Source organism: Dermacentor variabilis, chromosome 4, assembly GCF_050947875.1.
Source record: "Dermacentor variabilis isolate Ectoservices chromosome 4, ASM5094787v1, whole genome shotgun sequence".
In the NCBI taxonomy this organism is placed as follows: domain Eukaryota; kingdom Metazoa; phylum Arthropoda; class Arachnida; order Ixodida; family Ixodidae; genus Dermacentor; species Dermacentor variabilis.
The window spans coordinates 21,837,836-21,864,572 of NC_134571.1; the positions used below are offsets into that span (position 1 = coordinate 21,837,836).

At 45.3% G+C, this 26,737-nt stretch overlaps 1 protein-coding gene across 1 annotated transcript in view; it reads left to right on the forward strand.

The window, feature by feature from the left end:
• The first annotated feature begins 538 nt into the window (after positions 1 to 538).
• The window catches only part of LOC142578779 (alpha-N-acetylgalactosaminidase-like), a 37,567-nt gene continuing 11,368 nt past the window's right edge, over positions 539 to 26,737 (forward strand). Inside the window, exons 1-7 of the mRNA XM_075688345.1 lie at positions 539 to 674; positions 1,900 to 2,129; positions 4,619 to 4,793; positions 11,318 to 11,492; positions 17,316 to 17,410; positions 20,218 to 20,379; positions 23,558 to 23,755. Coding sequence (XP_075544460.1) covers positions 1,909 to 2,129; positions 4,619 to 4,793; positions 11,318 to 11,492; positions 17,316 to 17,410; positions 20,218 to 20,379; positions 23,558 to 23,755 — 1,026 coding nt within the window. The 5' untranslated portion in view covers positions 539 to 674; positions 1,900 to 1,908. The remainder of the gene's footprint in view (positions 675 to 1,899; positions 2,130 to 4,618; positions 4,794 to 11,317; positions 11,493 to 17,315; positions 17,411 to 20,217; positions 20,380 to 23,557; positions 23,756 to 26,737) is intronic.

Sequence of the window (26,737 nt, forward strand, 5' to 3'; positions counted from 1 at the left end):
GCAAATAACAACGGTTCCCGCCACGGTGGCTTAGAGGCTATGGTGTTGTGCTGCTAAGCACAAGGTCGTGGGGTCCAACCACGGCCTGGGCAGCCGCATTTAGATGGGGGCAAAATGCGAAAACGCCCGTGTCCCGTGCATAGGGGACCCGTTAAAGATCCCCTCATGGTCAAAATTAATATGGAGTCTTCAAATACAGCGTGCCCTATCATTAAGTCGGGGTTTTGTCAAGTAAATCCCCGAAATTCAATTCTATTCAAATAACAACGGAGTTGATGTAGATCGTACGTGAGAGTCGATCAAGTCACCTATAGCGTAGGTGCAAGTTGGGAAAGAAAGCTCCGCTTCAGAAGAGTAGAATGTTGAGATAGAAACAAGTGACAGCAAGAAGATACAAGTAAAGAGAAGGAGGGAGAAAAAAAAAGAAACCGGCAGGCCAACAACATTTGCACTGCACTACATGCGCCTGTGTATATATCTTTATGTTCTCTCTTCAGCACGCTGTACTTACTCGTTGCTTATGCTCCTTCCTCAACAGATGCGTGAGAACCGCGCTCGTCAAGGTCTCATATTGCCGGCTTCCGTTAAAACGCTCGGGCGCGGCCCGGTCCGTCACAGATGTCAAGACGCATCTTCTTACGTATTGCGCCCGACAGTCGCCGCTACAGCTACAGGTATGTAGGCCTGTCGCAACCGCTAATCTTTCCTGCCGCCGCTTCGCCGCACTGACGGATGCCGGTCGCGCAATATTGTTACGGTCGCCTGTCAATTCTCCGCGTGCCTTCTAGCGAGTCTTCCCCACCGCAAGCCTTTATGCTTTTTTTTCTTCTTCTTCTTGCTCTTCTGAAGCTATGCCACCCTTAAGCGCACGAGACCCTCTGGTGGCGTAACGGTATATCGGCATTCGGGCTTAGAGGATTCCAAGTCTCTCCACAACCTTCCACGACATAGAGGCGTATGTATGTGTAAACAGCCAGCACTTTGTCTCGCCCGTGTTTGCTCATTCCACACTTTTCCTCTCCCCTCGCGACATTTTCCATTCCTTCCTAAAGCCCGCCTGCGAGCATCAGGGGCGGCTTGCACGTACATTTAATAAAGAAAATAATCACTAATTTAAGAACGCAGTATTAAATGTTCCCTAGTCAACGACTACTGAGCAGTAGGGCTAGGGAATCTCTGGGGAACCACCAGTTCCGAAAAGTACCGGTGCCGCTAATCAACTCTGCTGCCCTCATTATAAGCATCTGTGTGCGTGCTCCTGCGTTCTGGCACCTATCTTAGCACAATGACGGAGTGATCGCATTATGATATCACTCAAACAAGGCCCTAACTTACTGTATGAATCTTTTTGCATGCTTCTTGAGGGTGTTTGCTACGCGACGCACAATTCTTGAAGCTGTGACTCATGAACATCGATATCACCGCCTGCTGTAATCAAGAAGCTTCCAGTTGGAAAAAACTGGAGCATCTGCAGCAACTTGAAGCATCGGAGGCACAGCCATGCTTCGACAGGTCTGGGGCTCCAAGTCCTCATGCACCGCTTCTGTGATGCGCACGATACCGTCGCGTCCGAAGCGGTGTCGCCTGCGCAGCTGCAGGTCCTCACTCAGAACGTCCGGATGGTTTGTTCAATCGCGAAATACGCCCTGTAGCAAAAGCATCCATTCGGTGCACAAGTGATACAGCCGAGCTTCTCGCACTCCGCCTTGGACAGCCATGCTGAAATGACTGGTTTGGTTCTAATTCCCCAGCAGAAGTGCAGACTAGGAGCTCTTCAGGGGACGTTTAAGAGTGCGTTCTTAAATTTGTTATTTTTTTCGTTATTGAATGTTCGCGTCGAGCCTGGCATAGGCTTTTTCGTTTCTCAGACAACCCCGCCCTCGCCGTGTCCACTCTCAGATTGTCCAGATGGGACGACGACCGACAGCTGTTGCCGCCGGCGCGACCGCGACGCGGACCCGGAGGTGGCCGAGCCTGACGCTACGGCTCGCGCTTCTCCTGCTTACAGGAGCGCAGCCCGCTCATTGCTTGGGGAACGGTCTGGCCAGGACGCCGCCCATGGGATGGCTGTCCTGGGAGCGTTTCACATGCAACATTGACTGCGTCAACGAACCCGACAACTGTATCAGGTTAGTGAGTTTGCATGCAGCGGCTTGCGTTAGTGCCGGGCGGCTTCTTTTGACTGAAGTGCAGTGCACGCTTCCAACTGAGTTGCTTTAACGCAGTGACCACATGACACGTATATATTCGACGTATTTGCGGCGCTGACGTAACAGTTACACACTGCGCCATCTGCACGCACGTCGTTGCCAGAGCTCAAAGTGCGTATATATTAACCGACTATGTGTTTAACTACACGCCGGAAATAAAGTGCTGCTCTCGCACTGCACAAATTAGACGAGGCGACGTCGTAAATACGTCGAGAATACGCTTTATGTGTTTACGTGATCTTGGATTGTAGCGCGAAGTGAACACGGACACAGAACGGAGCAGACAGGACGAGCGAAAGGAGACAGGACGAGTGGTTGCCGCATAATGGCGGCCGAAAACATATCAGCGCACAACATCGTTTCGATACCCATCTCATCCGCCTTCATAGAAGAAATTGCCTCGCATTATGCCTTGTAACATTTTCATATTCCTTGTTTCTCATATTCTTTGTAGTCCACCCCTTATGTAATACCCCGAAGAGGGGTCTTTAAGGAAATAAAGTTAAAGTCAAAGTGAAAGTCTCACGCTTAACGTGACCCAACCAGACACTCTTAAGCAAGTTGAACTTCTCCTGATTGCACTGGTTATCATACCGGTCCAAAGACGTGACCACATTCGGCGCAGGAGTCGAATTTGATCAGTCTTTCACTTTCTCGAAAAAATAAAAACATTGAGGTGGTTGTGGTTGGTGAATCGACGTCGATTGTCATCAGAGTACTTCCAGCTTCAGTTCGCATCAGTGGCATTTATGTAAGACACTTCTCAAGAATAGCGAATTCCTTTGATGTTTTCTCGTGTGTTGAAAATGATAACTATACATTCTGCAGAAAAAGGCCCTCCGCTTCATCAAAAACTTAGAATGGTAGGATCATGGCATGGCATGGCAAGAACTTTATTTTAGTCCAGAGAAACTAGGGTCCGAGGGCACAAGGCCCCAGGCTAAGTCGGTGGCTCCGCCCACGTAGGCACGGGTAGGCCAAAGGCTTTCCCGATGTCGTGAGCTCTCCGGAGGCCAGGAGTTGATCTTGGAGGACTTTGCTGGATATGCGCCGACTCCAGTCCTCCTCACTGTTGAGATCCGAAGCCCTTTGGTTGGGGCACAGCCAGAACATATGATCAAATAGACACGGAGTGTGTCCGCAACTTTTACATTCCACGGGAAAATCCTGGTCAATTTTGTTAAGCACAAAAAGTGTGGGATAAGATTTAGTTTGAATCATTCTTAATGTGACTGCCTGAGCTCGGTTGAGCTTGTTATGGGGGGGGGGGGGGAGGAAAAAAAACCTCCTGCCGTCCCTATAGTGTGAGGTGATCTCGTGAAAAGTAGTAAGTGGGTCTTTGTAGGAGCCGCAGTCATCCTGGAGCAGTTCCTGATCTGATGCGCGGCATGTGAGATCTCGCACAGGAGAGTGAGCTTGCTCGTTAGGATTGCAGCCATTGGGGCTGACCGAGTGGCCCTGATGAGCCGGAAACCAGACTAGGTGTGAGCTATCTAGTTGGATCAATCAATGTTTTTTTTTTGTAGTAACACGATTTCGCCCATTTTTTATGTATATTAATCAGTGTTTGCCTATATGATAATCTAAACACATGAACAAAGACGAAGCAGCATTTCTGGATTCCTACATTTGCCCAGAGGGCCGCTGCGAACTACAGCGGGCAACATTAGTCTGGAAAACAACCAGAACTGCATACGGTCTGTAATCACTTCGTTACCGCATACTGGACTTCCTTAATACTCAACCTGAAATTGTTGAACTGGCTTTGTCTTACAACAGCGTATGTGTTTAGAAAAGAAAAGTTAGAAACGTTTTACCGTTAATTTCTTAGCCTATTAACTTTGTGCTGGATTAATTAATGTAACTCCTCCATTACGTTTAAAAGTCAGTTCACTGATTTGTTCTCCATTCAAGTTGTATCATTTGTATTTTATTCAAGTTTGTGTTAATGTGCTCGTTTATGTACCCGTGATAGTGTAATCTAAAATTCTTATCAAGTATGGTTATTTCTTTTTTCTATTTGTTTTTCTTCTTCCGTAAACGTCATCCATATTCTTCGCCGCTGTAACTTGCTGTTTGCGATCCATGGTACGAGGTCTTTTCAGGCGATATCGCCTTTAACCTCAGTTCCCTGGCCGCAATACTGTACTGATAATGCTAAAATGTTGCAGTTTTCATATAATCTTCTCTTTGAAATAAATATTATAAATATTACTATAAATATCACAGCCCTGCAAACGCACGCTTTCAAATCGACTGATTTCTATTTGCGGACTTATCAAGGCCCTGTTTTTCACTACAACGAAAGTTCACTTTCACTGTTGAGTAGGTATATGCATAGGTACGGCACGGCTAACTTGGCCGAATGACACCTGCCTGCTGCGAATCACTGCCGGCGTCGTGCGCAGCGAGCGGCTGTTCAAGGAGATGGCCAACGCTCTCGTGTACGAAGGCTACCGGGACGTGGGATACGAGTACGTGAACATCGACGACTGCTGGATGACGCAGGAACGCGACGTGACCGGAAGGCTGCAGGCGAATGGCACCCGATTCCCCAACGGCATCAAGCACCTCGCCGACTTCGTGAGTGCCATCAAAAGCGCGATGACCACCGCGATGACATGCAAATACACGAAACCAGCGAAGGGAGACCCAAAAAATGTCGCAGAATTCGTCTCCGAGAAATGAGTGTGAAATCGTGACATGATTTCAGCGTTACGGCGCATTATGACACGACTCATAAGTTTGTACATCATTACATTATTAGTGCATGGTACTTTATTACATTAGTACATTGTATTTATTTGACCAAGTCGTTTGGGCTAATTGCTGTCTTCTGAAGACAAGTCACTGACATCGAAAGCGTTTAAGAAGAAGCTTTAGCTCGGGATGTGCTATGCAAACACGTAGGATAGATAAATTGTTTTGCTAGTTTTTCACTGCCCAGACTTTCATCAGATTTCTTGCAGTTAAGAGAAAAAAATTAATATCTAGCGACTGAAGGAGGCAGGTACCGAATCCACGAAGCTTATCATTCATAATTTGTTGTTGCCATTGGCCGGCCACCTTTGCTAATATCAGGTTTGGATTAAATTTCCTCTTATTATCTTATGAGGTTGATAACATTACAGAAGAAAGCGTTACGACATGTCGAAAATCTCTCGTATAACGACCATACAGGTTTGTACTTTTTCGAACACTCTGTTCTAAAAGTGAATCAATTATATGAGCTTAAATTGCTTTCTTACATATATAACGAAATCAAGCTCGATCCTTATAAATATCTTGAATTGCACTCTAGTAGTAATGCGCCTTACAAATTAAGGCACGACCATTACAGAACTCCACTTGTGAGGACCAACTACGGAACCCAAATGGTTTCATACTTAATTCCCAGTCTTCTCAACAGTTATACACAGGCCATAGAAATTATTCAGAAGTTCGTGTCCCTGAACTCTTTCAAAAAGGATGTTAAGCTTACCTCCTTTCCTGTGCTAACAATCAGTAGGTTGTATATACAGAATTTTTTATGATCCTAGGGTTCCTAATTTGTACGAATTTTCCTTTAAGATTGTAAAAGCTTGTACCTTGTCCGGTTTTTTACTTTGTATAAAACTGTGTTGTGTATGTGATGGTAGTGTATTATGTTCTTTCTGTTGCCACCGGCTCTGAGTGTGTGTATTCAGGTGCTTGGGTGCCGTAAGGCAGAACTCATCTGCCTTTTGCCCTTGTATCCGAGACCTTGTTGTCTGAAATAAAGATTATTATTATTAAAGAACTTTTAGTGAATTCGGGCCCAGATTTTATCGCGATAGCAATTATACGGACATTATAAGCGAGGTTCCCCCTACGTTGAGGTATATGTATCCTATATTTTTATGCTTCCGTATATGCAAGGTTGATCATATACTACTCAACCTACAAAGTTGCACAAGTCAGGCATTATGTTCTATACTGAATTATTCTTCTAGATGTTATTAGAATGGCAGTCCGCAAACAAATGCCATGAGGCATAACATTGAAAGCGCATGCATTTTATGTTAAATCTTCCCATGCTATTAAATAATAATGAAGGCGCAAAACAATATGAATGCCCAAACCTGAAAGTGCTGTAAATTTACTGGCGTGGCTCTTTACGAGCAGCGTAGGGGCGTCTGTGCAATGTCATTGCAGGCCATACATGGCTTATTAACGGTTGTAAGTTTGTCAAAAGTGTTGGCGCACCCGCGTATGTAGCATCCGCGTTAGTCGGACCCGCGTACAGCTAGAACACCGTCCGAAAAGTTTAAGCGAGGCGCCAAACTTTGCTAACCCTGTCACTGATTCAGCCTTCTGGCGAAACTGCCAACTATTTAATATAGCCATAAGTTATTTCTTAAAAAATACCTGAAAATGAAAAAAAAATCACGCACCAAGTTTTTAACTCTTTAACTCAATAATAAGTATCACCATACTGTAAAGTGCACCTTTTACGACATCTAAACCACTCAAATTGATGTGATACATTGCAAGCTAAGATATGTATCTAATTCTCGAGTAGGATTTTTGTAAAGCCCTCATAAGCTTTGAGACAATTCTTCGTAAGCTGCAAGCTAACATACCGGATTGGGCCGCTTTAGATGATATAGCAAAAGCAGTTTATAGAACTGCGACATATTTTAGTGCAGAGCAACAGATTTGGAAATCTAGTGCTTAATTTTTTTCTAAACTCACCAATTCTCGGCATTTTTTGTGAAAAAATATTAGGAATAAATTCAGAATTAAGTGCCTCAGAGTCGCTAGCATTGAGCTTTCCCGCTCAAATGCAACAAAATTATTTGAAATCGGCCTAACGATTGTCTCTAGAGAGCAATTCGGCGTTTTGCATGTATTTGAATGGGGAAATTGTAGTTGGCGGCGAGCAAAAGCTTCCTCTTTGGGAACGGCGTATGATATGATATATCATATTATTCCGTGCTCGAAATTTGCACATACTCAGAATAAGTATGTCCACGGCAACGTCAACAAGTGGTTGATAAGCCCTAAATACATTTATTATAAAATGTTTCATGCTTCTCCCTCTATTTACACACCAAACTCTTCTCGCCATTCTTCCTTCGAGAAACATCAAACTTCGTCCTCCACTCACAGTGTGGATCCGTAGAACTGCTGTTTGCATTACAGCATAGTTTTTGTGAGGGGTCTATACAGTGCATAAAAAATAAAGCAGACTTGGGCGGCCTTGCACAATAACATAGATTTGCAGAATCATAATATATTTAGAGACAATGGAAACCATGTTATGGGCGACATGTGTCGAAAGTGTGAAGTCGGTGGATTACAAAGTGCCATGAAAATAATTGCTACATGCTCGTCTTCTCGATGATTTTCATGCGACATACTAGGCGGGTAGTTGGTATTCGCTGTCTCCTCCGCAAACTTGATAATCCACGTTGCTTATATTCAGTTCTAATTGGGAGCACGTTTTAGGCAACCTTCCATAAAATTGCAAATTGTGTATATAAGTTGCAGCCTCTGTTGAAAAAATACTAACGTTCCACAGCTTTAGAAGCGTATTTAATGAACCGCCTAAGAAGTTTTCCCAGTGTCCTGAAAGAACTCAATTTACCGCAAAGTTGAAATTTCGATGAAATGTGAATCACCATCACGTTATGGGTGATGTGAGAGCGTTATAGTTAATTACGTGCTTTTAAAAAAATCGTAAGCAAGTGTTCGTAAGCATTATACGCTTTCAGACACTTGCTTTCGTTAAGTGTTATGCTCTTTCGAACAAATGTTTTCCCAGAGTCCTCGGAAAACAGTACCCAACACCGGGTTAATATTCAGTGAAAATGGGGCTCACGTCGGTGGTAATGTGCGGATAAAGTTTAAAGTTTCTGGCTTAATAACTATTGCGGCAAATTATCAATGACTACTCGCTTATCGCTTTCGTTCTTATTTTCAGCGAGGTACCGTATAATAGATTTCCCTTGCGTCCTCGGTCTACTAAACGAAGCACCTAGCTTATATTTGATTTGAATAAGGAGCCGGTATGGGCGATGTGACTATCTTGGGAAATATCCGCAAATATTGCACTGCTACCTTGTTTCTACAGAAGAAAAGTAGAAAATACATGACTACGCGCAAAACTGTAATCTCTCTCTTTTCATCCCAATATCCCTTTTCCACAGAGCAGGGTAGCAAACCGGACGTGCGTGTGGTTGACCTCCCTTCCTTTCCTCTCTCCTATTTCTCTCCCTGTTTCCTCACCTATCAAGAAAGAGATTAGGAAAGGGATGAGAAAATCAGGAAGATTATGGTTGTAGATCAATATGCAGAAGACAAAGGTAATGTTCAATAGCATGGCAAGGAAAAAAAAATCATGATCACCATTCAGCCTCTACAGTCTGTACAGGAGTATGTTTATCTACGTAAGTTATTTACAGGGGCCGTTGGTCATGAGAAACAAATTTACAAAAGAAACAGAAATGGTCAATGCATACGGCAGGCACCACCAAATCCTGACTGGAAGCTTACCATTGGCGTTGAAAAGAAAAGTGAACATTCATTGACTTGTACCGGTGCTAACACACAGGGTAGAAACTTGGAGACTGACAAAGAAGCTCGAGAACAAGTTAAGGAGCATGCAAAGCGCGATGGAACGAGCAATGTTAGGCGTAACGTTGAGAGAACGGGATATATCAGTCTGGATTAGAGAGCAAACTGGGTTAGCCGATATTCTAGTTGACATTAAGATAAAAAAATGGAGCTGGACAAGCCGTAATGCGTAGGGCAGATAACCGGTGGGCCATTAGAGTTACAGAATAGATGCCAGGGAAAGGAAGCGCAGTCGAGGACGGCAGAAAATTAGATCGAGTGATGCAATTAGAAAATTTGTAGGTGCAAGTTCGAATCAGCCAGCGTAAGACAGGGGTAACTGGAGAGTGCTGGGAGATGCCTTCGCCCTGGAGTAGTCATAAATGCAGGCTGACGTTGATGATGATGACGACGACAACGATGATGATGCGTGACGTGTAGCCGAAATTCAAAGTGTGAGGCTCAAATACGGTTTTTCTAGTAAATTACATGTACGAGTTCTCCGGAACCTTATTTGTGGGTTCTACAAACGGAAAAGGCTGTCCGGAAAGAGCTACAATACCACCGTGCCAAAATTTGGTGAATATGGCTGATGTGCTTGCGAAGTTCAATGTCTGTGGTTGGCGTGCTCTTTGTCTAAAACGTTTTAAACAAGTACTCAAGAGCGTTATATGCGAGGAACGTTTCACGCGGGTGAGTCATAGCTGGGGAACATTTTAAACTTCATGGTTCAATTACAGGAAATTGAAATACTTAATGCCACTGCTCGAGAGAACCAGCTTCGCTGAAAATTGGGCTGTGATTATGCAAGGTCGCATAATTCTGCTGTGTTTATTACAGCGAAAGCAACCGTGAAGTAAATGGTAGTTTTCGCCGTTCTGTCCGCGCATTCCTATCAGATATGCTTCTGCTCCGACAACTCTGCGGCGACGAGGTACAAAAAGAAATATCGCGCGACTAGTCGCCGCCACCGCTGCCGTACAAACTCCTAGCTGGCCTCCAACGTGAAGAGGCTAAAATGCGACGTCAGAAGCAACATTTACGCATTACTGACTAAAAAAGAAGGAAAGAAGAAAAAAGCTGTCCGAAAAAATTGTATATTCAAGGGAGCTGTACGCAACTTGACTTTTATTTTGTAATCCTTAAGAGGAAGCTTTAGCTCGGGTGCTCCTACCTAAATGCCTGTAAAAGGAAAAATTCGTTTTTCTCGGCAACCGCTGCACCAAATTTGAAGAGGTTTAATGGATTTAGAAGAAAAACTTAAAATCTAGTGACCCTTGGTTTCGAATTTTTGAGTTAGGTTGTCAATTTTCGATTAAAAATTGGCAAAAATCGAAAATTTTCAAAGACCGAAACTATCACGTTCACAACCCTGTAACTCAGCAACGAAAAATGATAATACGATTCTGTGAATTGCATCTAATAGTACATCCAAAGCGGACAAAATCGATATGTTGCACATGAACATAAAAAATTAGTAATATGGAAATACAGATTTTGCAGAACCATTGTAACCAGCGTAACAAATTCACGTAAAATGTAAAATGACATATCGAATTTGTTTGCTTGGAATAGTCTAATGGATGCCGTTTACGGAACCGCAATATCTGTTCTTGATCCAGAGCTATGAATCTGTAAACATCATGATTCACTTTTTTTCGAACTTTCGAATTATTGAAAATCTTTTTAACAAAATTCAAGCCTTAACTCGAAATTCCGCTTCCAACAGTCACTAGTACTTCACTTTCTCTCTCAAATGCAACAAATTTGATTAATATCGGTGCACGAGTTATCTGAGAAAAACGTTTTTGCGTTTTACATGTATTTGAATAGGGCGCGTCGGAGTTGGGCCCGAGCTAAAGCTTCCTCTTAATAATTGCATTTTAAAGCAACTTCTTAGTGACGGCCTCCACGAAGGCTGCGTTGCAGAATCATGATATCAGCTTTCGTCGGCGCAGCTGTACAAACTCCTAGCTCACCTCCAACGTGGAATTGGTATGACGCGCCGTAAAAAACAAAAATTACGGATTACTGTCTAAAAAAAAAACAGGAAAAAAGAAAGACCGCGCATCTATGTTTTTTTTTTTTTGTAAACGTATGAGATATTCGCAAGGTAGCTTTCACATTATAAGAACTGATCGTTACGTTTCAAAGAAAATTCCGGGCTCTGGCATACGCTGCTTCGCAAATACTTTGTTTTTCATGTTAACGCATTAAAAAAGGCATTTGCACAACCATGCATGTATATTCAAGTGACAGCATTTATTTCTGATGGATGTCACTTTCCAACAACAGGGAAATAATTGAAGGCGGCCTGATTTTTTTCCTTCACATAAGTAGGAGCGACCCTAGAGCAATTCGTACACGGCTTCTCCATGCTTCGAGATATAGCGGAAAGCCGCTCAAAGATCCTAAGAATTCACGACGACACCACTGTACCACAAAAATGTGACTGTATTGCTGGAACCATACATACTTCATTCTCTTTCTTTCGCTTCTTATTTTTTTTTTCGCTTGTCTGGTCATCCTAGATGCACATTCGTGGCTTGAAGCTGGGTATCTACGGTGACGTAGGGACAAAGACGTGCGCAGGCTACTGTGGAAGCAAGGGTCACCTGCGCGAGGACGCTCAGACCTTCGCCGATTGGGGTGTGGACATGGTTAAGATGGATGGCTGCTACGCCAGCATCCGGGAATACAAGAGGTGTAAGTGTTCTCTTTCATTTCCATTTAAAAAAAACACATGCACATCCAACGCACATCTTGGAATTTATGTGAAGCGATTAATATCGAATGCTGAAAATTTGCCTATTTGAACGAAACTGACCCGCGTGCACGCGCTATGCAATGTGGCGACACGCGCGGCGATCATCCCAAGGAGCTCGGTTGGCGTCGGCATGACGGACGTGCGTACGGGCAATTATGATCCAGTGGTCAGAGCATCGGGCCGCTGTGCTTCGCCGCAGCCGGCTATATATACGTGTTGCGGGCTGAGGCATTTATTTTTATCATTTGCTCGCCCCACCGTAACAAATGTGCTGGACATACCGACGTTCGATTCGCCATAGGGGACGTGACTTTGGTTTCCTTTTTTTGAAGTGTGAGTTATTCGGCAAGGCAGAGCCACGGTCAAGAAAGTGCGAGAGGGTCCGCAGCAAATAATGTCTTCTAATACCATCGCAAACGTATTAAACGCCAACCTCCACACCCAACATCGCTTAGTTGCGGTTGATTAGTACGTGTGGCTTGTGCTAAAACGTTTAGGATCATAGCGTCGGCCTGTACGTCAGAAGAGGGAAAGCGCTAATATTTGAGGCCTAACTATGGGTTCAAGAAAATTTGGCGAATGAGGTCACTTCCCTTTCATTGCGTTGCACGATTTCGGTGAGGCCTTGCACATTTTCTCGCGTGCGTGTACGGCGTGACGCCGGAGCAACATCTCTGGGATGAAAAGAGACCCGCGTGCACTGACTGTCACGTTGTCTAGGAAGGATGATGCTCTAAGTGAACATCATTGCATGCTATTCCTCCGAATTCCCGTTGTAGGAAGCAAGCGTCGTTTGCTTCATCTCGGCCTTCGCGGCTGACGTCAGGCCTTAAGGCGCCCAGACCTTTCATCTACGAGGTGTTGGCCAAAGCCAGAGCGCTAGCTACAGCCAAAAGTACATGCCAGTTCAGTATGCCGGTGTATGCCAGGAAACTCTGCACAAAGCGACGTCGTTCAGACTGCGCCGTTGCACAACAGCCTAACCGTCGTGAATACAAATTGCGCAAGCATGAACGCTGCTAAGGTTGTCTGCTCGCTCGAAAAGCATTGACTGACATGCTTGTGGAGCTCAGGAAAAGGTGACGCATATACTTTTAAGTAAGCGTTCGCGCTCCTTTCTTTCCATATGTTGGCCCACGCGACTAGCGTTTCTTGCGATACCATATGCAAAGCTCAAGCGAAAATGGAGGCTACATAATTATTGCAGCCGCATGCATTTGAGGGCGATGCGGATACAGAATATATAACTCTTTAGCTTTGTAGTGCGCAACATCGTTTGCACCTGTCCAGTGATACTTGTGGACTTTGGAAAAGGTTAGGATGCATCTTTATTTTCTTTTTCACCTACAATCCCTTGCAGTGCATTTATGCGCATTTAATTTTTATGCACTCTTAATAGAAGAGGGGCAGCCTGCACAGCCTGCAGGCGTGCATGTTGTCCTGTAAATACATCCAAAAGAGAATTATATTTCACTGAGATAATAGCACCTCATATTTACGTATAATTATTATACAGAGCGCGCACTAAAAACACAGACGAAGAATAGAGACGAAACACGAACGCTATTCACGAGCGCAAGTATCTCTATTCTTCGTCCATGTTTGTTAGTGCGCTCTGTGCGTAATAATTATGCATATGTACCGACTCGCCCAGCTAGCTACCGTACTCCAGTTCATGTTTACGTGCAATACTGAAATAGATGTAAATTTACCTTGTCTTAGAGTTTATAGAACTCAATCAGCAGTTGTTCAGGCACTTTGAATCTGGCTGGCTGGCTGGCCACCCACCGTATTGACTTGGTGGCTACGGCGTTGTGCGGTTAATTAAGCACGAGGCCACGGGATCAGATTCATAGCGGCAGCATTGTGATGAGGGCGAATGCAAAAAAAAAAAAAAGGAGGACGTTTAAGCGTCGCCTGTAAGAGTGGAACACGAAAGCATTCAAAGATCCCTGACTGCTTCTCGCGGTTCCGGGCAACTGCAGCTTATGTAACCGTAATGTTTACTGAGAAACGCTGACGGCGAAATCAATGCACGAAGGCGAGCTTTCCAGAAGAAACGCGAGATGTTGCGTGGGCCTATCTTCTGTTTTATTGCGATATTAATTATATGGACACTCCAGGCGCGTTTCTGCCGTCGCCGTGTGGTTCCGCATGAGTGAAAGCGTGTGGGGGGTGAGCCGGCGAACGTGGTTTAATCTCGCGTGCGCGAGCGAGGAACGCGGCCCGGATGAGTGATGATGATGATAGTGATCTAAAGAAAGGAAAGACGCTTGAGCGCCCACTTCGGTAGCGCGAGAGGGAGGGAGGTCAGGCGCGAGAGGGGGAGCGTTCTTCTCCGGCGGCTGCAAGGGGGATTCGATGTCCTCCTCGCCCGCCGCTCCACACAAAGTGGAGACAACCACGGCGTTTGCTACGGTGTTGGCCACGCGATTTGCAGACGCCATTCGCGAACGCGTCCATAAGGTTGGCGGACGCCGTATACAGGGACACTTTGCCGGCGTTCGTGTGTCTTGAAAGCGATCTGCGACGTGGCCATGCGCACCCGCGCGGGCCTCATCTTCAATGTGATCCGCGATGTTTGCAGAGTGCGCGTAGTGCCGGTAGCTTCGTATGCGCTGTGCTTTCGACGCTTCGTTCGCATTGAAGTGACAGATGCACGGAGGTCAATGGGCTCGCGGCGGCTGCCGCGATCCCTAACTCCAGCGTTTTCACAGATAGTTTCCGCTGTCATCGAGCGAGGTGTGCTAATGTTTAGCTGTGCGCACGTAACACAGTGCTGATTAATTAGGTCAAAATACGTTGACGGGCTAGTTCATTTGAATCCATGATAGAATCTGTAAGGGCGACTTAACAAGGATGTAGAAAGAAGCAGATACACAAAGACAGCGCTGTCTTTATTTATCTTTCTTCAGTCACTGCTTTTGACCGTTTAACAAATGTTATACCCTGACACACGAGCACGCAAAAACACTTCTGCGTAAGAGGTGTGTTACCAAGTTTAAAGACGTATTAATGATGAGGTGTTGCGCAGCAGACACACGGAACCGACGATCTCTTTTTAGTGTTCCCTTCTGGGCCGGAAACGCTAGCGCTCGAAACAAAATCGGCCAAGTTAAACTTATCGTAACCTAGGCTTTTCAAATAAATTTAACAACGCCAGATTAAGGAACTTTAATGTCTCGTCCGTGTGAAGCGCGTCTGTAAGCAACAACTAGTGACATCGCCAACCCGTTCGACCTGCTTACGAGAGTACAGAAGAAAATCAATATTACTGGGTTTACTACACCTTCTGCGAGACTAGATGATGAGCCTAGGCGACTGGAGAAATACGCATTTGCTTATTTTCTTAAATTTATGACAACTGCTGGCGCCCACTGGTTTGGAGGCTATAGATACTCCTTTTCTGACGTAAAAGAGATAAAACATTCTACCCCTGTCACACGGGAACTAAAAGTCTTTTGAGCAATAAGACTTCTCCCGAAAAGGAGTTTCGCCCGCAGACACACGACAGGAAGCAATCTCTTTTTCAGAAGCAGTCGTTTCTGGAAACGGAGTTCTTCGAACTCCAAGCACGTTTTCGCGCCCGTCGCCATGTGAATGGCCGTAACGCTCCACATATATTTAGGTATGTGTATGCCATTTGCGTATACAGGCTGTATATGCGGGTTATATTGCAAGACTATTCAATCACTGAAGTTGCTCATACCAGGTCTTGTTCTTGACTAAATTATTCCTCAGGATTTTGGGAATGGTAGCCCGCAATTAAATGTCACGGAACATAACATTTACAGCGCATGCATATTATCCTAAATCTTGTCATATTATAAAATAGTAATGGAAGTGCAAAGCACTGTCAGCGCTCAAACCTGAAAGTTCTCTAATTTTACTGGCGCGGCTTCTTACGGGCAGTGCAGGGACGTCTGTGCAATGTCATCAAAGCCCCTCCATGGCGTGTTAACGCTCGTAAGGGTGTCGAAAATTTCGGCGCACCCACGTGTGTCGCGTCCGCAACCGCGTACAGCTAGAACACTGTCCGAGAAGTTCCAGCGCGGCGCTAGACCTTGCTATCCTTGTCAGTTCTGAGCCCTTCGGGCAAAACTGCCAACATTTTATCGTGGAAATCTCTTGCATTATGAAGAAAGCACGTATGAAATAATTGTATGAGCAATGTTATCTACGAATAATGCGTGAATAACTTAATAGTGCTTCGGTGCGTTTCCTTTTGCTGAATAGTGACATTTATTTATTTATTTATTTATTTATTTATTTATTTATTTATTTATTTATTTATTTATTTATTTATTTCCTCAAAGGTCTCTGTTGAGACATTACATGAGGGAGTGGGGAGTTAGTGACAAAGATAGATACTACAAATTACAAAGGGAAATTTTCGACGAGTCGCTTGAATGCAAGTGGGTCGATGATAGTAGCAACTTCGGCGGGCAGGCCATTCCAGTCTCGTGTTGTGCGCAGAAAAAAAATGATTGCTGAAAAGTAACGGTATATATACTGTATTAGAGTGACTGGTGCGGGCAATGCGACGTGCTCTTTTTATGTACGGGTTGTAAAAATGCAAAGAATTAAAAAAAAATTATGACATGAACGAATTGTAGAGATATGCAGCTTTAGCGTTGAAGTTCTGGGGTTTTACGTGCCTAAACCATGATCTCATTATGAGGCAAATCGTGGTGGGGGACTTCGTATTAGCTTTTACCACCTACGTTTCTTTGACCTACATTCAATGCATGGTACACGAGCGTTTTACAGCGAAGCTGCATATGGCTACGGTTCCATGTATTTTTTGTGTTTGTGTGGCATCAATAAAAAAACGAGAGCGTGGGCCGATGCCGGAGATAGTGCAATACCGGCCGACCCGAGAAGCATTTCGCCCCTAATAATAATAATAAATAATAATAACAAGTGAAATAAATAAATCAAGATGCCTTTGTTCAAATCGATGGGTATACCGGAATCGTTTGTTGAAACCACATATGCAAAGGACAAAATGTACGTACAGTCACACACCCCTCATTCGCAGAAGAACAAGGATACCCACTGTGGGGTTGTCTGTTCCGTACACACCAAAGACGGAATTGTGATATCCACTGTGCGTATATCTCCAGGCACACACAACTGTGATATGGAAAAATTTGTGACCACGCACATTGCATGGGTTAGCCGTGATGACACTACCCCTATGATGATTGGAGACTTCAATATGGACATTTCAAAAGCACACAAGAAATGGTTCATTCAATTTGCGCTAGAAGAGTTTGGTTTGAAGTACCACACCAATCCAAGTCACTCAACTACTCAACAACGGTCGGGTATAGATTTAACTTTGACCAAGAATCTGTCTAAGGTTGTAACCAAGCTAACCAGTGAATATCACAGTAATCACAAAGCTATCGTCACTGCCATTACCAAATTATGAAAATTATTACGTGTACCCTTGTATTACTCTGTGTGATGTAGTACAGCTTCACTGGCAATCCATTTTCACAGAAAGAAATGGCTCAACTTTTTTTCGCGTTTCGCCCGCATGAAAATGCGGCCGCCGCGGCCGGTAGTCGAACGGGTGACCTCTTTCTTAGCAGAGCAACGCCATAGCCAGTAAGCCACCAAGCATTGTAGGCTTGTATAACCCGGTTTCAGTACCCTGCAATGCAGTATTTCTGCATTTTGAATCCACTTCCTGCTCTCATAAATTTGCTCAACGCATTGACATGAATAGTGGTACCATCTCCACCCTCCCACAGTGTACGCAGATTTCGGCGACGCTATCAACAGGACTGGACGACCGATGGTCTACTCGTGCAGTTGGCCTGCCTATCAAAACTTCCGTAATATTACTGTAAGTTCACCTTCTGTGATCACCGCTTACCACTGTGTTTGATGTCCTCATTCTAGGTGCGAATACCTTGAAGATTCCTTAATTAAATGGGGCCCTGAAACACTTTTTAAACATAGTAAGAAAACGTTGCCGATCTGCAGACCATGCTCTTGCGACCATGTGCGCCAAATATTAGTGCACTACATTCAGCAGGTAACTCACAATCTCATGTCAAAAACAGAAAAGAACGAAACGCAAGAACGCTCGTGTGTTTAGGTTTAGGTATGTGTTAAGGAATCACCGATAGTCTAAACTAATACGATGCCTCCCACTACGTCGTGCCTCACAATGATATTGCAGTTTGGCACCGTTTATCTCGAGAAATTTTCTGTTCAATTCGGTTCACCGTCGCTTCAAAGTGGAGGAACTCATGAGCCTGGTCGCGAGATAAAAGAATGCGCGAACGTTCGCCCACATGGAACTGCGATAAATAATTTATGCATATCACACGGGGTGCTGGAATCGGCGAAAGCGAAGCTTCCGTGAGCCGGCAAGGCAAAGTGGCGAAATTTGACGAGAGATGCACTACATATTTCACTGATGAGCGCATTCTTCAGCCACCATGGTGGACCTAAGCTTGCAGAACAAGCGGAAGTTTTATTCGGTATTATAGCTGTGTTGAATGACAAGGCATGACGTTCTTGACTTTGTAGAAACGTGACACAGCGCACGTAACGACAACAGGCGAGCAACAAATTTCGGCGGCAAAGCGACCCGCAACTTTCATGTTCGTCGTCAGCTGGAAGAGGAGCGCTATCACTTTTTATACGTAAATTTCGTTCTACGCGCAGTAAATTGACCTTGGCCTCTGCGCGTCGATACTTGCGCTACGTCACTCCTTATGGCGGAAAAGACGCTAAGCCATGCGAAGTGACAACCGGACAGGAAAAAGACTCTTTCCTCTGCGGTTGTTACTTCGCATGGTTTCGCGTCTTGTACGCCGTATAAGAAGTGTGGACCAACTGACTTAACGACAAGCAGTGATACGCTGCATCGTTTGCAGGCGTTTGTTATTGTTGCACTCGCGCTTGGCTTTTCCTGAGTATATTCATGACCTGCATCCGACGCCGCGACTCAGTGGATACGCCACTACTCTTAGCGCAGAATGTTGTGTGATACCGAAATCGAGGTTTAGCCCCAGCTGCGTGTGCCGCCATAGCAAGGTGGCTCAGCCAATCTGGTGACCATGGACAGCACATTATTTCTTTTTCTAGGCGTCCTGCCTAGTAAACTCAGAGTGTCATTATGCCTCATATCAACCTCCTTAACACTGGGTTGTCTTATAGGTATTATTACAGATATTATAGGGCTATTGCTTATAGGTAGAAAAATAGGTGATAAAGGGATCTAAAGCACATGTAAAACACTTAAAGAAAACATTCCGAACGAATTTTTTATAAAACCGTACCTCGAGCAACACTAAAAGCACAGATCTTGCTTTCTAAATGAAGACGTACCAAAATAGGAAAATTCGCGTACTACACACATGATTATTACTAATGTGAATGTTTAATAATAATAATATTTGGGGTTTTACGTGCCAAAACCACTTTCTGATTATGAGTCACGCCGTAGTGGAGGACTCCGGAAATTTTGATCACCTGGGGTTCTTTAACGTGCACCTAAATCTAAATGTGAATGTTTCAGATGGTGGAATTCTCTTTTAGCAACCATAGTTTAAAACTCAAGCTAACAACAAATATATGTAGTGCATTTAGACAATTCAATGTTGCAGAACTGCAGTACAAAATTTGTGTTTTTCTAGACTTTTGCTCCTGACTATATACGTCAGATAGCTTGACGTAAAGCTTTATATTAAAAGGATGGTAAAGAGGAAAGCTGAATCAGTTTAGATCGATAAATATTCTTCAATAACTCTACTTTATTCGAGTTCAAGGTAACAGGACCCCTCCCCCCATTCCCCTGACTATTATAACAGAAAATGATAGTCAAAGCATGATCTTGAATTTCGCGCCGAAACCCCAGGGAGTGTGACGTCACGGATCGCAAATTATGTTTTCGCATTTCGGCCGTTCTGGTTCACTAAAGGTTTTTGCAAATGCCTATTTTCAGCGCTTGGTGGTTTCAGACTCCAGTGCAGTTCATTTTTACCGATAAAGTTTAACAAGTCCCGAGCCGGCGGCGTCAAAATGCATGACGCCTCGGCGCTCTGGTGCGAGAGCTTCAAGGCAGCGGCGGCGTCCGCCTTCCGTCCTTGCGCCTTTTCCGGCTCACCAAGCGTCTTCTCGCGGTGCAGAGTGGCTCTACTGGTACTGTGGAAGGGTAGTTTACTAAGGCAGCTTAGATTATTTTTTTCTCTTCAGTCTCCCTTTAGCAGCTGCCCAAGCTTCCTTCTTTACAGCTAATCATATATTCTATCGTTGCGTATATGATATAATATATGGCATATGATATATGAATATATGACAGTGATATACTCAAATCACTAAGGAAAACCAACTACCCCATTTCGCCGCCATCCTTGAATTGAATTGTGTGGTTTTACGTGTCAAAACCATGATTTGATTATGAAGCACGCTGTAGTGGGGGACTCCGGATTAATTTTGACCACCAGTGGATGCACGGGCCCGCAATGCACGGGACGCGTGCATTTTTGCATTTCGCCCCATTGAAATGCGGCCGCCGCGGCCGGGACTTGAGCCCGCGACCTCGTGCTTAGCAGCGCAACACCGTAGCCGCTAAGCCACCGCTACGGGTTTCGCCGCCATTCTTTACATCCTTGGGCTTCTCATTTTCTTTTTTTTTAGGTAAACTACACGTTAATCGGCCAGCACTGTAACATGTGGAGGTACAACTACGACATCAACGACATTTGGCGAAGCGTGGAGGGTGTCATTGACTACTATGCCAAGAAACAGGACGTCCTGGCCCGCGCAGCAGCACCGGGACGCTGGAATGACCCGGATATGGTGATGACCAACTTGCGTATGCTATAACGTCAGTATCTGAGCGTGACAGAGTGCTCATATAGTGTCCGCATGGACCCAGATAAAATTTACCAATAAATCTGACGCTCGGGTTGGTGTAGAGGGGTGCTGCGGTACTCGCGTTGCCGTCTACTTTAACAGTCCATTTCGGCGATCCCGCCTTGTTTGGAGACTCACTTTTATACACGATCGGGAAATTACCAGGCTAGCTTGAAATGTAGCGTTTTCAAACTTCCCACTTATTTGTTACCTTCAGGCTTCTTTACAATAGAAATTTCGGGAAGAAAAGACCAAAATGGTATCGAGGTTTGAATAACACCTCTGAGGAGCAAAACACCCGCTCACTACCCTTTTACCATTGCACACGAATGCAACTTGACAAAAGTAGTTTTGCAATGAAAGTGATTCGTGTAATTAGCGTGTTTTAACATTGTTTGGGGAAAACTAAATTCTTCAGGAAATTTATATTTCAGGAAATTGGTGGCATGATAAGCGTAATGTGGAGGCAAATTTTGAGGTGCGTGGTTTAATCATGGGCCATGCTAGGCAGAGGGCTCAGCTTTCAAACCGTATAACTGATTTTAATGAAACTTTGTGGGAGGACTTGTCGTCTTGTAACAACAATAACATTTAAACCTCATCACCCTGACGTAGAAAAAAAAAGCTATGACCATGTTGAGCATTCGAGTGTGTCAACACAGGAAAATTATTATTTCGAAAGCTATAGAGTTAATAATTTTTCTCGCTTCGATAATCAACGTCAGACTCTCCAGTGTGCCTTGAATAGGCTGGATGACAGGTCATTTACGGAAGCGAAGATCTTGTGGGCCTGGCCTCACAGTTCATTAGCCCAGAAAGCAGTTCGAGCGCTTTTTCGCTATCTGAAGGCAACAGACTTGAGTGCCCGACTATAGACATCCTGCACCTAACTTTCTCTCTCTTTCACTCCCCATTACTCTCCCCACGTGTAGGGTAGCAAACTGGACTCAGTCTGATTAACCTCCCTGCCTTTCCTTCTCTCTCTCTCTCTCTCTCTCTCTCTCTCTCATTTTTCTTCAATACATGCTTTCTGGGTGGTCCATGGTGCAATATAGGGGCAACCACTTGTTCCTTTTTCATGCAATTTCTGTAAAAACGCCGTGATTTAAAACCATGTTTGCTTTTGTTTTCTCATTATTTGTAAGATATCTGACATTTTCATTGTGTTACAAGAAATTTAGAAACTTAAACTTAAAAAGTGCCTTAACTTATTCCTGATAAAAATTAAGAAATCATGTTTCGGCAAAGTAGTTTGAAAATCAAAGTCTTCTGTTGATTTTATTTGACCAAAACGCGCAAACTGAGAAAAATCAACTCAAAGATTGCAAAGCAGTGCACTTTATGCTGAAAAGTGAATAATCAAAACTCACTGATGCATGAATTGCGCCACTTCTTCAAAGTTACACTGCTCTACGGCAGTTGCTTTAAGCCGTCTTCATTTTTTTCTTCAACTATAGAGCTGTCAAGCGGCCTTCTCTGTGCTTGTGGAATGTTTGCTTACCGTAGTGCTGTTACCACTCCAAAATTCTTCTACGGGGCTGTGAACTAGTCAAGCCGTTTCAACACGAAAGCGTTAAGGAGCTCATGTCGCAGAAAAGCCGGTGTCGTCCGCGTCGGCTGCGTTGGCCGTCAGCGAAAAATGGCGGAAGGCAATTCATAAATAAAGACAACCTGCAAGATGGGCTGGGTGGGAATCGAACCAGGGTCTCCGGAGTGTGACGGAGACGCCACCACTCAGCCATGACGTCGATGATTCAAAGTGGGACAAAAGCGCCTCTAGTGAATGCGGTGTTGCCTTAGAAACGTGTCATAGAAAGTTATACTGTGATGTATATCGGTGATTACGAGCATGTAAATTACAGAAGTCGCAGTTAAACGCCTAGCGAAGTACGTTTCCGCTACATTTCTTCTGCGCTTGGCTTAGGTGCCTCGTTGCGCGCGCCCTCTCACGGCGGCGGAGGGGAGCGCGCGCATCGAGGCACCCTACGCTTGGCGCACACGCAGAGCCATCTTGGGGCTAACACAGAAGACCCCCTCCTCGCAATGTACGGCTCCCCCGACAGGTGGCGCGCCACTCGCCCTCTTCTCCCTTTCGTCTCGTTTGAGTGCATTGGCGCCGTGTGGGGACCGGTGCGAGGATGCCCCAATACCCTTGCGTTTAATAAGTTTTCTCGCTCTCTCCCCTTCCAACTTCCAGCGTGCGTCACTCGAACCCTCGTGTTTATGCTACGCGGGTCGTCTTTCCGCTCACAGCGCGATTCCTAGGTGCAATGTCCGATGCGGACGCCTCTGACGTGATCGCTGTGCCGTAGCGTGTCTGGTGGGAAAGCGTTCCCTGTGATCTGTGTCATGCTGCTAGCGAGGGGTCCCGTGTTTACCGTGGGCGCGGCCTGCCGTGCGACACCGTGACTGAACTCCTGCACCCCTCGGGCTGCCCTTCACGACACAGGACACTACTACGTGCGCTCCTGACACTCGCCGAGGCTGTCGGCCTCGCCGACCGCCTTTAGCTCCATCACATTTCCGCGGCGTGCTGCTGTTTCTGGTGCTCTTTCTCTCCCCCTACTTTCATTCCCTACCCCCTGTGCAGCCCGGTTGAGGTGTCCTCTGCTGAGAGACAGTTACTGCGCTGCACTTCACCCCAACCTTTCCTTCCCATCTTCAAGAATCTCCTTCTCTCTCTCTCTCTCTCTCTCTAGCGAGGAGTTATGCGTCTGCGTGGTGCTCCCAAGCGACATAGAGGACGATCCCATCGAGGCGTCAGCCCCGTGATCGCGCCCGCCTTCATGGCGAGTCGCGGCCCGGCTGTCCGTGCTGATCACGATGTTTGGCTCGCGTAGATCGTTTCTCCCTCCGAGTTCTTTGGTTCGTTCCGCTTGCTCAGGCGCACGTTTCGTCTTTGTGTGACTCAAGAGCATGCCGAGCGAATGAGTGGGTGGCGCGAACCGGGTGCGATAACGCTATCGCGTTCCACTCTTGAAGGCAAAGCTTAAGCGTCCTCCAAGTTTTTTTTAAGTGCTTCTTTTCACAGTCCTTCTTTTTGTATCTTGGCAGAATGAAAATAAACTTGGTTCGATTTGATTTGATTTGAGATGATTTAACCTTGTGCTTTCTCTCGCAGTTGGTCATTGGCAATTTCGGGTTGAGCTACGGCCAGAGCGAGGCCCAGATGGCGCTCTGGGCCATAATGGCCGCTCCTCTGCTGATGTCCAACGATCTGCGCCGTACGCGCTCCGAGTTTAAGAAGATCTTGCAGAACAAGGCCATCATTGCTGTGAACCAGGATCCGCTGGGATTATCGGGACGGAAAGTACAGACGGTGAGCTTTCGAACGCCTTTTCTCATTTCGCCCGCTTTAATTAAGCGTTCAATGAGACATTAGTGACGCCTTCTCGGTTGTACAATATTTAATGGTCTAGTCAGCAGTACCTGAATGGATCACTAAATGCCCTCGCTCACAGGTATGCGCAATTTCTGCTATCAACAGTTTCCGGTTCACGTTACAGTGCGCGATTTTCTATGCAGTCTTCAGCAAGATGTTTTCTCACCTCTAGCACAGAGGTCTTCAAACTACTGCCCGCGGAGGACTTTCGACCGGCCCGCGGCCACCAGTGGTCAATCTGATTACGGTCGCAGGGGGCCGCTTTTCCTCACAAAGCCCCCGTTTCGCCTCCTACAGAGAGCGGGGTTTCACCACAAAACCTGTTTCTCCACTGCAGTTACAATGTTACGCCACGACGTCGCCTAGCATGAGGCAGCGTCGACGAATCAGGAGCCTCATACGACCGTCGCGTGAGGAGCGCGTCTGGCTCCGATTAGCGTCTCAGCCATGACGGTCAGAAGACACGCCGAAGCTTTCCGAATTTCGCCCAGGCGCACTAATCCAGATAGCTTTTGCCATTTTATTTCCCGCGAAACTACAAGCATGTGAATAGCTGTGTATAGTAGAAAGCTATTATTTTAAGTCTACCACATACAGCAAGTTTCAGTCCAAAGCATGCATGATGGTATGGCAACAGGAGAGGAAATTTTCAAATAATTAGAATGTCCGCTTACAGAATGTATTGGAGTAAACTGAAATCTGTCACAGTCTATGAAGGGGGGGGGGGGGAGGGAAGACATGATGTACGAAGTTAACAAAGGATATCTAGGAGAAATTCTGACTGCCGAAGTTCACGAATTCTAGCACCCAATGTTACTGTGCTGCACGTTGAGCAGGCTCTCTTCGGGAAATACGTGGGGCATGTCTGAAACTTGTTTGAGCTACTAATGCTACGATGTCGCATGGGCTCATTGATGGCTAGTTCCATAAGTTTCTGAAGGTGTCGGAATCGTGAGTTCGTAGACGTGACGTACCCAGTCAGGTATACAAAAAAGTTAAAACCTCCTTGGACGTACCACACGGCAGTTCGATTACTGATCGGCGGAATATTTTTTCGCCTTTATTTAACGTTAGGGAAAAAATAAACAATTCCTAGTGCAGAAGGATCGCTGCGATCCAGTAGCGTCTAGTTACGAGTGGCTCTGAATATCGGCCTTTTCCTTGGGCTGAACAGCTGACATGAATCATCAATGTGAAGCTGCAAGGAGAGGAATGCCTCATTCATGACCTGTGCATGGACATACATAAAAGAGTTCAGAACAAAATTATAGTTTTTCGAGAAGTAGATGCAAAAAGGTAAGTGGTGGCATTTCCACTGCTGTGCAAAGATTAGGCATTTCCTTCCCTATCAGCGGCAAGAATTCTCGGTGATCTGCACAGACGATTTTGCAAGGAAATTTTTTTTAGGGTTTTACGTGCCAAAACCACTTTATGATTATGAGGCACGCCGTAGTGGTCTCCGGAAATTTCGACCACCTAGGGTTCCTTAACGTGCACCTAAATATAAGTACACGGGTGTTTTCGCATTTCGCCTCCATCGAAATGCGGCCGCCGTGGCCGGGATTTCTGACCTTGATGCCAGGAAAGAGGCACTACAAATGCTCCGAAATCTATTCAGTTGTGATTTGGATAGTGTCAGATTTCTTTTGATTAGAAGTAATTACACTGCCGTCAAACGACATCTTGAAGGACGAATACAAAGAGAAGTGAAACAATTTCTATAAATAGCTTGGCTTTGAATATTACCCAAATTTAGAGCAATTTTCGCACTGGCAGATGTCAATTTCCGGCACTATAGTCGGATACAACTTTAGAAAAAAGGGGAGGCCCCGCCCAGATGACCGAAGCGCGACAGCCGATTGCCTCCGCGACTAAAATAGTCCCGGTCAAAAAATCGTGCTCCTGAAACGCGTAATTCTCGGTTTAAATAAAGACTTTTGTATTTTCATGACTGGTTTAGTAGAGCTCTCATGTGCTACAGCACATGTCGGATCGCGAGTGAAAAATAACCCCGTGCCTTGTACAACGCTGCCCGTCGTCTGCTCTTTAGCTTCATTGCAAGCGACAAAAGTAGAAAGAGCAGCTCTGCAAGGCTCCCGCGCTTGTTCACATGTACACAGTGTATCTACTACTCGTTTTCCAAGCTTAAAATGAATCAGTTGCTATTGAAAAAGTACTTATATAAAACAATGCATTTATCGCAACTATTACAAACCTGGGGCGAGAATACGGTCGAGGCAGGAAGGTACAAAAATGCTTCATTCATTGTTTTAAATAAATATTCTTGGTTTTAAATCGCATAAACTGTATATTTTTTGGTTTTGTGTTTTCAAATTTCACAGCACGCATTCTACAGCTTGCGCGTGCAGTGAGCACTAGTGGACAGCAATCAATCGACGGTGCTACACAACGCTCGAACCCCGTCGCTAGACGCTCGGCTATCTCACTGCTGACAATGCTCGTTCACGCTAAGTTGACGGCGACAAATCTTTGCGTTGAAGGCTTCTTCTGCAAATATTTTCTGTTGAGACACTCGTAGGTTTGTTTCATGCGCGCACTCTTTTCTGATTTCTCCTGAGAATGGTTTTGCCCCATCAGTTCACGCCGTCCGACGAAAAACGCAGCGACACAGTACACGAACACACCCGCCACTAACAGTAGGCACCAGTCTTTGGAAAACTTTTCTCGTCGTAACTTCACTCGGGAGCGAAATAAAACAACGTGGAACAAACACGCAGGATGTGTGTTCGCAGTGGTCGCCGCGGGATCCTGTTTTCAGGCAAAGCGTAGCGCAGCGCCAGCGATGCTCGCTGCAATGTTTCTTCGCCAGATCACGGCTCAGAATAAATGCACGCGGCACAAATGCCGCATCGTAAGCCCGCAGTAACATGTCCGGCATGATAGACCATCACAAACAGT